General features: G+C 46.3%; 1 protein-coding gene across 1 annotated transcript in view; it reads left to right on the forward strand.

The window, feature by feature from the left end:
* PHEX (phosphate regulating endopeptidase X-linked) overlaps nt 1-15,160 on the forward strand; it is a 297,029-nt gene that overhangs the window by 256,813 nt on the left and 25,056 nt on the right. Inside the window, exon 19 of the mRNA XM_068270021.1 lies at nt 11,698-11,763. Coding sequence (XP_068126122.1) covers nt 11,698-11,763 — 66 coding nt within the window. The remainder of the gene's footprint in view (nt 1-11,697; nt 11,764-15,160) is intronic.

Consider the following 15,160-nt stretch of genomic DNA (forward strand, 5'->3'; position numbering starts at 1 on the left):
TTGATACATCAGTGTCGCTGATGTATACGTACACGAACTGTTTATATCCTGTGTGCAGTTAGTCAGCTTTCCAGCACGTTTTGGTAGTTTGCGCGTATCGTGAGCACCCGTGCTGAGCTAGTATCCTGCTCCTGGTCCTGTTCGTGGATTGCGTTCATCTCTGCGAGGAGATAACGAATCCTTCTGAATCCTGTCCTGTTACCGTTTGTGGATTGCGTTCATCTCTGCGAAGAGATAACGAATCCTTCTGAATCCTGTTCTGTTACTGTTTGTGGATTGCGTTCATCTCTGCGAAGAGATAACGAATCCTTCTGAATCCTGTTCTGTTACCGTTTGTGGATTGCGTTCATCTCTGCGAAGAGATAGCGAATCCTTCTGAGTCCTGTTCCCTGTATTACTCCAGTCCTAGTCAGCGTTCCTGCTTATGTCATATATCGGTTCATTGCCGATATATACATATGTTAGTCAGACGTTACAAATAGTTTCATTGATAGCTGTAATTGTAATACGCTAGGAAAACATACTTATTGTATTTTTGTCTGTGTTACGTTCATCTATCTTGATCCTGCTATTTCCTGACTATCCTGTCCTGTCTTTGTGAGGCACGCCATCGCTGCAACGCATTGGCTGCCTCATTCCAGTCTGTCTTGTTGTGGACGCTTGCTGTCACTAAGTAGCGGCTAGCTAGCAAGCGTTCATTCTGTCTACCTGTCCTGATCTCCTCAGTTCTGGTTTATGCGCTCAGCGCTACTTTGCGCTGAGACGTTATAGCGAAAGCATTGTTTGTGGCTGTCGGATCTGCACCGGCTCTGTGCGCCACAATCTCCTTTTGGAGTCAGTCCTCCCCTCCACTACACTAGGGATAGCCTGTTTCCTTGTGCTAGTGTGTGTACCTCCTCCACGTCAGCTCATGCGTTGCATGCTGACTGTGGAGAATACACCACCAAGCCTTACATTGATGTAAGAAAAAAATATAACTTTAAAAGAAAGCTGTTAATACCATACATAGGTGTAGAGATGGGCCAAACCTCCCATTTTTTAGTTCGTGAACTTCCGCGGAAGGTTCGGTTCGCGCGAACTTTCGCGAACCGCAATAGACTTCAATGGGGAGGCGAACTTGGAAAACTAGAAACACTTATGTTGACCATAAAAGTGATGGGAAAGATGTTTCAAGGGGTCTAACACCTGGAGGGGGGCATGGCATAGTGGGATAGACGGCAAAAGTCCCTGGGAAAAATCTGGATTTGACGCAAAGCAGCGTTTTATGGGCAGAAATCCTATTGAATGCTAAATTGCAGGCCTAAAGTTCTTTAAAACATCTTGCATGTGTATACATCAATCAGGTAGTGTAATTAGTGTACTGCTTCACACTGACACACCAAACTCACTGTGTTACGCACCGCAACCAGCTGTTTGTGTAGTGACGGCCGTGCTGGACTACTGTGCAACATGGCGAGATTGCTCTTCCTCACTCAGTGATGTCGGGTAATGTGTGACTGCCTTATCAACTTTCCATGGCATTGTTAAAAAGCTTACTATTTAAAAAAAAATACATTTTCTACTTGCTGTGTACTTGTTCAGTACCGCTACAATGAGAATCATATGGAGGCGGGCCAGTCTGCCATTGTGACCCCGGGTAATGGCCGGGGAAGGAGGGATGGAATCCGGTGTGGAGCCTGAGAAACGGTTACCACTACACATCCAAGGAGGGCAGCAGGAAGGCATGCCCGTCCCGAGGTAGTGACCAAAAATAACAATACAGGAGGACTATCGAGGTCTTGCTGTATTTGAAATTAATGTACTTTAAATCCTTTAATGAGAACCAGTTATGGCGGGCAAAGATGACACCACATTCCTTTCACGAGAATCATATGGAGGGGGTGAAGTATGCCATTTGTGACCCCGGGTAATGGCCGGAGAATGAGGGATGGAATCAGGTGTGGAGCCTAATAAAACGCCTACCACTACACATCCAAGGAGGGCAGCAAGAAGGCATGCCTACCCCGAGGTAGTGACCAAAAATAACAATACAGGACTCAGGAGGACTTTTGAGGCCCTAATTGTAATTACTCAACTTTAAATCCTTTAACGGGAATCAGTTATGGAGGGCAAGTCTGCCATTGTCACCACGGGTAATGGCGGGGGAATCAAGGTTCGATTCCGGTCCAAAGTGGGAGCCTGCTGAGACCCATGCTGTACCTGCCCTGACCGTGCTTTGCAGACCAGGCATCTATGGTCAGATGGACCCTTGACCCAGCGGAAGACAAACCAAGTCGAAAGCATTTGCCAAGAATGTTTTATGGAGGGCAAGTTTGCCATTTTTTTCAATTGTGTGAAACTGTAGATGGTACTATAGCCTCAGTACCATGGTGACTGACCACGGGTAATGGCCGGGGAATCCGGTTTCTATTGCGTTCCGGAGTTGGAGCCTAAGAAACAGCTACCACCACACATCCAGGCAAGGAGGGCAGCAGGAAGGCATGCCCGCCCCGAGGTAGTGACCAAAAATAACAATACAGGACTCAGGAGGACTTTTGAGGCCCTAATTGTAATGAATCAACTTTAAATCCTTTAACGGGAATCAGTTATGGAGTGCAAGTCAGATGGTGCCTTCACTGCAATTCACCAGGTTGGTCAACCGGCGAGAATCTGTTATGGAGGTCAAGTCTGCCATTGTGTGACCACTGACCATGGGTAATGGCGGGGGAACCCTTCCTGGTGTGATTGCAGACCGGAGTTGTAGCCTAACAAACGGCTACCACCACACCACCAGGCAAGGAGGGCAGCAGTAAGGCATGCCCGCCCCGAGGTAGTGACCAAAAATAACAATACAGGACTCAGGAGGACTTTTGAGGCCCTAATTGTAATGAATCAACTTTAAATCCTTTAACGGGAATCAGTTATGGAGGGCAAGTCTGCCATCCATTCAAGTGCAAGTTATGTTATGCACTGACTGCCAGGTATAATACAATGTGCAGTCACAGATGCAGTGAAAGGTATACAGTGACTGCAAACAGCCGTTTGTGTAGTGACGGCAGTGCTGGGTTGGTGCGCACCATGACGAGAGTGCAGGTGACGGTGGCTTTACAGCCCATATGGTCGCCCTGCTGAGGTAGCTGAATGACAGAACAGTGACTATCCAGCTGAGCAAATTTGGTCTGACCACAATGAAACAATGACCTTATTATCTTCGGCGTGCCACCCCCACCCGAGACACTCATATAGCCGGCGGTCATTGCTTCATTGTGATACGCAAGCCCCTTCACCGCGGCAAGGTAATGATCATGAATGGGGATGGGCACATGTACATGCCTTTTTTGTTGTTGCAGCCGCAGTGTAGCCAGAAAAATTAGTTGGGCATGTACACGCAGCAGAATAATTAGTATAGCGGCCGCTGCTAGCAGCGGCCTTAAAAATTACGGAATCTGCCTAGAGTCCTGGACCCTGTTGGTGGTGGCGGAGAAGGCAGTCAAGCGGCCTGCAGGCAGAGATGCTGTGTGTGGGGACTGAGTTAGTCTTCGGTCGGGCAGTTGCCCTCCGGGATCCGTGCCTCATTCATTTTGATAAAGGTGAGGTACTGAACACTGTTGTGACTTAAGCGACTTCTCTTCTCAGTGACAATGCCTCCAGCTGCACTGAAGGTCCTTTCTGACAGGACGCTTGCGGCAGGGCAAGAGAGAAGTTGGATGGCAAATTGGGACAGCTCTGGCCACAGGTCAAGCCTGCGCACTCAGTAGACCAAGGGTTCATCGTCGCTGCTCGCAGTGTCTACATCCACAGTTAAGGCCAGGTAGTCGGCTACCTGCCAGTCCAGGCATTTGTGGAGGGTGGATCCGGAAGGGCTACGGCGAGGCGTTGGACTAAAGAATGTCCGCATGTCCGACATCACCCTGAGATCGCTGGAGCGTCTTGTCCTTGCCTGCGTGGACTTGGAAGGAGGAGGATTACTGCCAGTGGTACCTTTATTGCGTTGTCCTGTCACATCACCCTTAAAAGCATTGTAAAGCATCATTGACAGCTTGTTCTGCAAGTGCTGCATCCTTTCCGCCTTATGTTGAGTTGATAACAGGTCTGCCACTTTGTTCCTGTACCGAGGGTCTAGTAGCGTGGCCACCCAGTACAGGTCATTCCCCTTGAGTTTTTTAATACGGGGGTCCCTCAACAGGCTGGACAACATAAAAGAGGCCATCTGCACAAAGTTGGATCCAGACGTACTCTCCATCTCCTCTAGCTCTTCCTCAGTGATGTCACGCAACTCCTCATCCTCCCCCCAGCCACAAACAATACCACGGGATCGTGGAGCAGCAGAAGCCCCCTGTGACGGCTGCTGCGGTTGTTCTTCTGCTGCCACCTCTTCCTCCTCCACAGAAACACCTTCCTCATCCTCATCCGAGTCTGACTCCTCTCCTTCCCCACACGACTCCTCCTCTTCCTCCTCCTCCCCCCTCTGTGCTGCCGCAGGTGTCGAGGAAACATCTGGTTCGGATGAAAATCGCTCCCACGAGTCCTCCTGCCATAACTGTTCCTGTTCATGCTCCTCCACAGCTTCATCCACCACTCTACACACGACACGTTTCAGGAAGTAAGCGTAGGGGATCAAGTCGCTGATGGTGCCTTCAGCGCGACTCACCAGGTTGGTCATCTCCTCAAACGGCTTCATGGTCCTGCATGCATTTCGCATCAGTGTCCAGCTGTTGGGCCACAACATCCCCATCTTCCCAGATTGTGTCCTTCTATTGTAATTATACAGGTACTGGGTGACGGCTTTCTCCTGGTCTAGCAGGCAAGAGAACATCAGCAGGGTGGAATTCCAGTGAGTCGGGCTATTGCAAATCAGGTGTCTCACCGTCAAGTTGTTTCTACGCTGAATGTCCGCAAAGCGTGCCACGGCCGTGTAAGACCGCCTGAAATGCCCACACAACTTCCTGGCCTGCTTCAGGACGTCCTCTAAGCCTGGGTACTTATACACAAATCTTTGCACGACCAGATTCAGCACATGTGCCATGCAGGGTACATGTGTCAGCTTTCCCAAATTCAACGCGGAAATGAGATTGTTGCAGTTGTCACACACCCTGTTGCCGATCTCCAGCTAGTGCGGGGTCAGCCATTGCTCCACCTCTTTGTTAAGAGCAGCCAGGAGAGCTGGCCCAGTGTAACTCTCCGCTTTGAGGCAAGACATGTCTAAAATGGCGTGACACCGTCGTACCTGGCATGCAGCGTAGGTTCTGGGGAGATGGGGCTGTGTAGCTGGAGAGGAGGAGATGGCAGCACTGCTAGAGTTGAACTGCCACTCAGCCAAGGAGGAGGAGAAGGATGACAGCGAAGAGGATGTAGCAGGAGGAGAAGGAGAGGAGGTGGCAGGAGGCCTGCCTGCAAGCCGTGGAGGTGTCACAAGTTGGTCCGCTGCGCAGCCACGTGCTCCCTGCTTGCCATCGGTCACCAGGTTGACCCATTGGGCTGTGCACGTAATGTAGCAGCCCTGCCCGTGCTTGGCAGACCAGGCATCCGTGGTCAGGTGGACCCTTGACCCAACACTCTTCGCAAGAGATGACACCACTTGCCTCTCAACTGCACGGTACAGTTTGGGTATGGCCTCTCGTGAAAAATAAGTGCGGCCTGGTATCTTCCACTGCGGTGTCCCAATGGCCACAAAGTTACGGAAAGCCTCTGACTCCACCAGCTTGTATGGTAATAGCTGGCAAGCTAATAGTTCCACCACGCCAGCTGTCAGACGCCGGGCAAGAGGGTGACTAGCAGAAATGGGCTTCTTCCACTCAAAGACTTCCTTCAAATTACACCCCTGATGCGTTCTTTGATGTAATTGAGTGAATGTAGAAATCACTTCTTTATGTCCTCTAAAGTAAATGTAGAGCAAGTTACTGAAAAAAGTCTGATACTTACATATGGACACAATCTATTCGATCCAAAGCCTTCCCTGTCTTCTTTTGTACCCCTCATTCCAGTGTTGTCACCCCCCTTGTGTGTATTTAACCGACTGGTCGAATACACCGTGAGGCTTTGGAAGCACTCATGTTTCTGAAGACGGGTCAGCTCTGTACTGCGCATGCGTAAGTGCCAGGGCCTGTATTTACCATAAGGCACTGTAGGCAGGCGCCTACAGGCACCTGATGATGGAAAGGCTGCCCACTCCCCTCCTCGAGTACCTCCATCCCTCCTTATGCAGAGCCCTGATGGCAGTGTAAATGAGAGGTTACTCACTCAGCTCTCAGCATTCAACTGATGAGATCTCCCTTCATTCAGAGGCACTTCTAGTGACCTAATACTTGGGGTCCCTCTAGCTGCTTAATATTGAGGGTACATCTGGCTGCCTAATAGTAAGAAGCACCTGTAGCTACCTATGACAGGCAAGGGAAGTAAGGGAAATGTGACAGCCAGAACACTTGAGGTGCGGTTCGGTGGGGGTTTGTAGGTTCATGGAGGGTGAAGTGTAAGATGCCAGGACATCTGTGCCTATGGGCTCCTGGGATGTAAATCCGGGCCTGGTGAGTGCATTCTAGCATGCCCAGTATGGAGCCACCAGTTTAAGAAGCACTCAGGGACATGAGTGCCTCCAAAGCTTCCCTAGGCAACACATTTAAACAGGGGTGATGTCGCTGGCATGATGGGAGCAAGAGAGGACAGGGAAGGTTCTATATGAACCAGAGCCTTCCCTGTCCATAGTATTTGGATTTTATTGTTTTAACTCGCTTCACATTTATTTTAACAGCCAGGCTCACAGAATGCTTGCAGTCTATTAGTTTCACAGAGCCATTTAAGTTACAGAGTATACAAGTTGAATTATATGGCTCTGTTAAATGAATAGTATAGCTGTGCTATAAACTAGCCGTTCTGAATGTCTGGCTGTCTTCAGGGACATAAAAGAATGATTAGCATAGTCACTTCAAGTGATGCATTATGGGAGTAATGTCTCGTTCACATAAAGCTGAATATTTGTAAATGACTCAATAATTTTGCAATGTCTTTTTTCCTACTGACAGCAACTTATCAAACATTTTCAAGTAGTATGTATGATACATAGAAACAGAAATTCAATCTATTATTAATCAAAATTCTTAAGTGTGAATTTGTGTCAATTTATCTTTCAAATCCAGTATTAGAACTATAATAAACATTTTAAATGAAAGAAAGTTAAGCTTTCCATTAAAGCACAGGTGTTATTAAATTCTGTAGATCAGTTAGCATCTAGTTGTGCTTAGATGGCCAGTGACAATCCCTGGGATGGTGTACACTCAATGAGGTCATCTGGAAATTTGGGCTCTGGGTTGCTAGTAGAATATTGGTGATATTACTGATATTCTGCTGTTGGACACTGGCTAATGACAATAGTAGAATATTGTACAGCAGGAGACATTGGCAGCGCTTCCAAACAGAGGCTGCACCCGAATTGACTACCTGCAATAGATGTGCAGAGCTCCACAATGTGGACTAAAATAAACAACTTGCATTCAAAACAGGTACAGCAAAGGAGGGAATTAGCTTCAGTATAAACAATATGTGCACAAATCATTCCCTACTAGACTTCCCCACGGCGATGATGGGTCCTCTCGGGGAAGACCTAGTGCTAGTCTAATGATAAAAACATGATTTTTTTTACAGTGTTGCTAATCATAAAATGGTATACATATTTCTTCAAACAGACATCAAACAAATGACAGCGCTCATAGGCTGCAACTGAATTGTAGACCAACAGAGGCATGCAGAGCTCCACAGGGGCTAAATACATACCTTGAATGCAAATCAGATGCAAATCATGTACTAGTCCTACTCCTAATCTATAATTTGAATGCAAATTGAAGCACATGGATGCAGCTAGCCATAGGTATACTTACATGAGTTTGTACAGCAGGAGACATTGGCAGCGTTTCCAAACAGAGGCTGCATCTGAATTGACTACCTGCAATAGATGTGCAGAGTTCCACAATGTGGACTAAAATACACAACTTTCATTCAAAACAGGTACAGCAAAGGAGGACGTTAGCTTCAGTATAAATAATATGTGCACAAATTATTCCCTACTAGACTTCCCCACGGCGATGACGGGTCTTCTCGGGGAAGACCTTGCGATAGTCTAACGATAAAAACATGATTTTTCCCAGTGCTGCTAATCATAAAATGGTATACACATTTCTTCAAACAGACATCAAGCAAATGACAGCGCTCATAGGCTGCAACTGAATTGTAGACCAGCAGAAGCATGCAGAGCTCCACAGGGGCTAAATACATGCCTTGAATGCAAATCAGATGCAAATCATGTACTAGTCCTAATTTATAATTTAGACTAGCAGTAGGTCTTCCCCGAGAGGACCCGTCATTGCTTTGGAGAAGTCTAGTAAGGAATAATTTGTGCACATATTCTTTATACTGAAGCTAACATCCTCCTTTGCTGTACCTGTTTTGAATGAAAGTTGTGTATTTTAGTCCACATTGTGGAGCTTTGCACATCTATTGCAGGTAGTCAATTTGGGTGCAGCCTCTGTTTGGAAGTGCTGCCAATGCTGCCTGCTGTACAAACTCGTGTAAGTATACCTATGGCTAGCTGCATCCATGTGCTTTAATTTGCATTCAAATTATAGATTAGGACTAGTACAGGATTTGCATCTGATTTGCATTCAAGGCATGTATGTCAAGACATGCCCCTGTGGAGCTCTGCATGCCTCTGTTGGACTACAATTCAGTTGCAGCCTATGAGCGCTGTCATTTGTTTGATGTCTGTTTGAAAAAATAGTAGAATATTGGTAATTTTGCCAATATACTACTTAACCTTGCTTTACCGAACCCTGTGATGGCTAACCCTGGCACTCCAGCTGTGGTGGAACTACAAGTCCCATGAGGCATTGCAAAACTCTGACAGCTCTAAGCATAACTCGCATAACTTGGGGAGGCAGAGGCATGATGGGATTTGTAGTTTTGTCACAGCTGGAGTGCAAAGGTTAGCATCACTGACCTAACCTATCCCTCACATCTCTCACATTTGTCCTCCTCTTAACATATTCCTAATGCTAACCTACCTCCTAAGGTTCACCCCTTACCTACTCCTAACACTCACCTACCAACTAACTACTTCTAGCCAATTTAATACACCAGTAGAGATCACATCGGTAAAGCTGCAATGTCTGTTAAAGGAGTTCTGGTTATGTAGAACCTCATAAACACCTTTGCTGCCTTCTATTTTGTTAATGTAGGATTTTAACTCCCTCCCATCTAATTTCGTTGGATGGTGGGAGTGTGGTGCCCTCAAGACCGCCTAACGCCAGTTGGTGCCAAGTCCTGGGGGAGGAGAAGGAGATTAGCGGAGCGTGACAGAACGGAGCTCCGACATCAGCCTGGTAGCCTGCGATCATGGCTAGCAGGCTGAAATAAAATAAAACGGTTTCTTTTGGTTGTACAGTGCTGCAATCTAGCACAAAGCTGTACAGGGGACAGCTTAGTGACAAAACTGTCTCCTTGAGTGGCTCACACTGTAATCCCTTCTCATAGACTGGTGCCTATGAGAGGGGATCAGTGATTGAATCTGGGGGGTGGGGGGATGTAAATAAAAAGAAAATCACGAAATGTATAAAAAAAAAAAGAAGAAGAAAATTAATAAGACAAAATAAAAAATGGCTGCAGCAATCAATATGCCACCAACAGAAAGCTCCGTTGGTGGCAAGAAAAGGAGGCCATGCAGCACACTGTTAAAGCTGCAGTGTGCTGAATTGAAAATCGTTTGGTCACTTGGGGGGTATAAGTCTGTGGTACTCAAGTGGTTAAACAATTAAGCTTTTTTTTTTTTTCTTCCAAATTTTGTTTTCTTGTGAAACAACATCACAAACTTTGCCAATAACAAGTCATTACCCATATACATTGCTCTCTGCCAAAGTAGACCACAAGCAGATGTCTTTGCATAATCAGCATCATCTACTTGACAACTAACTTTATTGCTTTTATGTTTTCATTAACGTTGTCTCCTTTCCCAGTTTAGCAGACTTTCTTTAAGAGAAGAGTGTTGAATGATAATGTAGTATCTAAATGGCATAAATTTAAAGGGAATCTGAAGTAAAAGAGAGATATGGCGGATGCCATATTTATTTCCTTTTAAAAATACCAGTTGCCTGGCTATCCTGCTAATCCTCTACCTCTACTACTTTTAGCCATAGACCCTGAACAAGCATATGCAGATCAGATTTTTCTGAGAAATATTGGGCAATATTAGCTGCTTATTTCAGGTGTAAGATTCAGAAACTAATCACCAGAAAGATCAGCAGGATGCCAGGCAACTGATGTTGGGGAAAAGGAAAAAAATATGGCAGCCTCCAAAAACTCTTGCTTGAGGTTTCCTTTAAAAGTACCACAAGGGAAAATGGGTGCAAAATATTGCCGATAGTAGAATATTGGTAATTTTACAAATATTGTACTGTCTCCTGCTATCGATAGTAGAATATTGGCAATGTTACTGATAGCACACTCACCTTGCAGCTCTGGGTCCCCGGTTCGAATCCCAGCCAGGGCACTATCTGCACAGAGTTTTTTTTGTACTCCCTGTGGCTGCATGGGTTTCCTCTGGGCACTCTGGTTTCCTCCCACATCCCCAAAACATGCAAATAAGTTAATTGGCTTCCTCCTAAAATTGGCCCTAGACTATTATACATACACTACATGATACATGCATAGACATATGACTATGGACTATGAAAGGGATTAAATTGTGAATCCCTCTGAGGGACAGTATACTCTGTACAGAGCTGAGGAAGAGGTTGGGGCTATATAAATACTAAATAATAATATGTAGGTGCCATGCTATTTCATCGATAGAACTTTGTTAAGCTCTGCCAAGTTCAGCTTTTGGGGGATCCACTAACACTCCCAAATTCTTTCTGATTTTTCACTTAGCTTATCCTAACTGTCCCCTGAGTTATTCTTAATTCTAACCTTCCTACTCTCTTATGCCTCACCTTAACTAAAATCCTATAGTTGCTTTTACCTTCCTGATAGCCCTAAGCTTAAACTGGTACACATAGCCATCCCCCTTGGACTATTCCTAACTATATCCTCCATACTTAAAACAGCACCTAAGTCTAACCAGTCTTACAATCTATAATTTACCTTATCCTCAAATGATACCTAACTCTAAAAGATAACACTAGCTTAACCCAACCTTAGGGTGAGAGCCAAAGTCACACACCATAAGCTTTTCTAATGCTGGGCATACACGGCGCAATAGTTCTTATCAATCGAGCTGCTGATGGCTCGATTGATAATATCCGACGTGTCCGATCACCGCGGCGGATCAATACCGCACTCGATCCCCGCGGGCGGACAATGCAGAAAACGAAGCGCTGGTAAGGAAGCACCCCCGCACGAGCGGTGACACGCCGTCATCGAGGCGCTGGCTCGATTCCGGCGCATTATCTCACCGTGTATGCCCAGCATTACTCTAACCTCCTCAGACCTTTGTAATTACAGTATTGGCTGCTTCAACTTCCCTTGGCACCCAAATGACACTAACTTGAGATGTACTTCTTCATACCTGCCCCGACATCTGATACTGACTGATTCTTCCATAAGCATATGCTACACATAAATACAATCTAAAGAGTAGATTGACAAGCAGTAGCATGTATTCTATGTATAGGAAAATACTATAGTAAGTTCAAAAATATAATAATGTTTTTCTGTGTTTTTTTTTTTTTTCAACAGGTGAAAGGAACAAAAACGCTTGCAGAAAATATTGCAGACAATGGGGGAGTCAGAGAGTCATTTCGGGTATGTGAGATCTGTTATAAGAATTTAACTAGGTTAAAGAAAAGTGACTATACTGGAGGTTTTATATGCAGATATAGGGCCTGATTTACAAAGCTTCCAACATGCACTGGGTGGCCAGCGAAGCAGAGTTATGTCCTCAAGACTCTTCCCTGAATCCCCCAGATCAATATTAGCAGACATGGCTTTAAGCCTTGGGGAAGTACTTTGCAAGGGGAATTTAAAATCCTAACCCGCTTTGCAAATCACGCTTGCCCTACTGTTAAGGACAAATGTCTCCTTTCCACTTTATGTGGGGATCAAAGTCATTCCCTGGAGAAGGACATTAATTTATGTGTATGCATGTGTTCCCCCTATTTAAAGATTTAGAACTGGAATTGACACAGCTTGAAATGTAGGCTCTAGAGCATTAAAGCAGATCTTAGCAGCTCATGGTTTCAAATAGCTGAAAGGGCTGCCATGTTTGAGAAGTAAACCCCCCCCCCCGACACCCCTCCCCCCTACTCCCTTTTCACTGCCATTATCCAGGGTTGGTGTGAAGTTCACCAATTGTGATTTATCTTATCTGTTTGAAGTACAGTGACCCCTCCTCCCCCTCTGAAATGCTGAATGGGTTTGTTTGATCTCAGCCTCTAGGCAATTAAGTGTAATTAGTAGAGTCCTTATCTGCCTTCCATTTTCTTCTGCTTGGGAAAGGCTTGTGGACAGAGGAAGTAGAGGGTTAATGATTGTTTGCCTGTATAAAAGTATTGTATTGTATTACCTATATATGAATGTCAAGTATCCACTACTTCTCTATAGAGATGGCCCGAACGGTTCGCCCGCAAACTTATTCACACGAACTTCGGTGTTTCGCGTCCGCGGTGAACCGCGAACTATATGCGAGTTCGACCCACCCCTATACTCCATCATTAAGGTCAACTTTGACCCTCTACATCACAGTCAGCAGACACAGGGTAGCCAATCAGGCTACACTCCCTCCTGGATCCCCCCCCCCCTTATAAAACGCAGGCAGCGTCAGCCATTTCACTTACTTGTGTGACTGCAATATTTAGAGAAGGGAGAGAACCTGGCTGCTGACATAGGGAAATCTTGGTTAGGCTCTTGTGTTAGGCTTGTTAGGTTGGTCCTTCTTGCTGATCTTATTGCTAAAAAGCACTCCTCATCCTCAACAGCTCTTTTGAGAGTTAATGTTGTTCTTGTGATCTATTTTTTTGTGTGTGTGTCCCACAGACACTTGTGTTGCATATACAGCCCTGTCAGTCGCAGCTGCTGGTGGGACCTTGGCCCCTTGGTAATTCCTACTGTGCCACTGCCAGGCACAGCACATTCAGTGACTACCTGTGTGTGTGTGTGTGTGTGTGTGTGTGTGTGTGTGTGTGTGTGTGTGTGTGTGTGTGTGTGTGTGTGTGTGTGTGTGTGACAGCTGCACATTTGTAATACTAATCACTGCATACCCACCTGTTCAGTGCACCGCCACCTACCTACCTACGTACGTGAGTGCACGCAGTGTCACTGCACCTGTTGATGGTACCTGCGTGTGTGACAGCTGCACATTTGTAATACCAATCACTGCATACCCACCTGTTCAGTGCACCTACCTACCTACGTGAGCGCACGCAATGTCACGGCACCTGTTGATGGTACCTGTGTGTGTGACAACTGCACATTTGTAATACCAATCACTGCATACCCACCTGTTCAGTGCACCTACCTACCTACGTGACTGCAAGCAGTGTTATATACCAGTCACTGCACCTGTTCATGGTACCTGTGTGTGTGACAGCTGCACATTTGTTATACCAATCACTACATACCTACCTGTTCAGTGCACCTACCTACCTACCTACCTACTTACCTACCTACGTGACCGCAAGCAGTGTTATATACCAGTCGCTGCACCTGTTCACGGTACCTGTGTGTGTGACAGCTGCACATTTGTAATACCAATCACTGCATACCCACCTGTTCAGTGCACCTACCTACCTATGTGATCGCAAGCAATGTTATATACCAGTCACTGCACCTGTTCATGGTACCTGTGTGTGTGAAGCTGCACATTTGTTATACCAATCACTGCATACCTACCTGTTCAGTGCACCTACCTACCTACCTACGTGACCGCAAGCAGTGTTATGTACCAGTCACTGCACCTTTTCATGGTACGTGTGTGTTTGACAGCTGCAAATTTGTAATACTAGTCATTGCATAATTGTTCACAGTACCTGTGTGACCGCACGCTGTGTAATATACCAGTCTGTGCATACCTGTTAACTGCACCTGTGTGACAGCTGCACACTGTATTGTAATACCAGTCACTGCATACCTTTCACTGCACCTGTCTGACTGCACATTGTATTAGTCAAGTCAGTGCATACATTTCACTTCGCCCCCCCTTCCGATATGGACAAAACAACAGGCAGAGGCAGAGCCAGAGGCAGACCCAGAGACAGGCCACCCAGCAGGTTTGTTTGAGGTCGTGCTGACGTGATTTCGTGCGGCCCGGGCCCAAAGTATAGTGCTCAGAAGAAGGCATGTCCCATCAACTCCCAAGATTGTCAAGGCGTGGTTGACTATTTAACACAGAACACCTCATCTTCCGCAGCCACCAGTGCTACTACAAGCACCACATCCGCTGCATTTGACACTTCGCAGGAGTTATTTGGTGGGGAATTAACTAATTCACAGACATTATTATTACAACAAGATGAAGGCGCTAAACAAGTTACACCACCTCATATGTTTTAGTTAGGCGACACTATGGACGTAACGTGTGAGGAGGAGAATGATGAAGTACCTGCTGTTGGTGCAGTTTATGAGGTGTCTGAGGCAAGCGAAGATGGGGAGGATGATTATGATGATAATACGGAGGCCATGTGGGATCCTAAGAGACAAGATAACCAAGGGGACAGTTCAGAGGGGGAGTCAGAGAGGAGTAGGAGGAGACGAGTTGCTGAAAGCAGGGGGAGCTCGTCTTCAGAAACAGGTGGTGGCAGTGTCCGGCACCATGTATCGCCACCTATGGACAGCCAGCCAACATGTCCTTCAACGTCAACTGCTGAGGCCACCATAGTGCCATCACCCCACGTGGGCTCAGCGGTTTGGAATTTATTTTGTGTGTCTGCCTTAGATCAGAGCAATGCCATCTGTTCTCTCTGCCACCAAAAATTGAGCTGTGGAAAGGCCAACAGCTGCGTAGGGACAACTGCCTTACGAAGGCACATGGAGAAAAGGCACAAACTGCAATGGGAAGAGCACCAGAGGAAAAGCAGCACACAAAAGAAAAGCCACCCTCCTTTTCCTCTTCCTCCTTCAGGTGCATCATCTTCAACCACTTTCTCCCTTGCACCTTCACAATCACAGCCACCCTCCTCCACTCCGCCTCTTACATTGAGCGGTT

Source organism: Hyperolius riggenbachi, chromosome 2, assembly GCF_040937935.1.
Source record: "Hyperolius riggenbachi isolate aHypRig1 chromosome 2, aHypRig1.pri, whole genome shotgun sequence".
NCBI lineage: Eukaryota > Metazoa > Chordata > Amphibia > Anura > Hyperoliidae > Hyperolius > Hyperolius riggenbachi.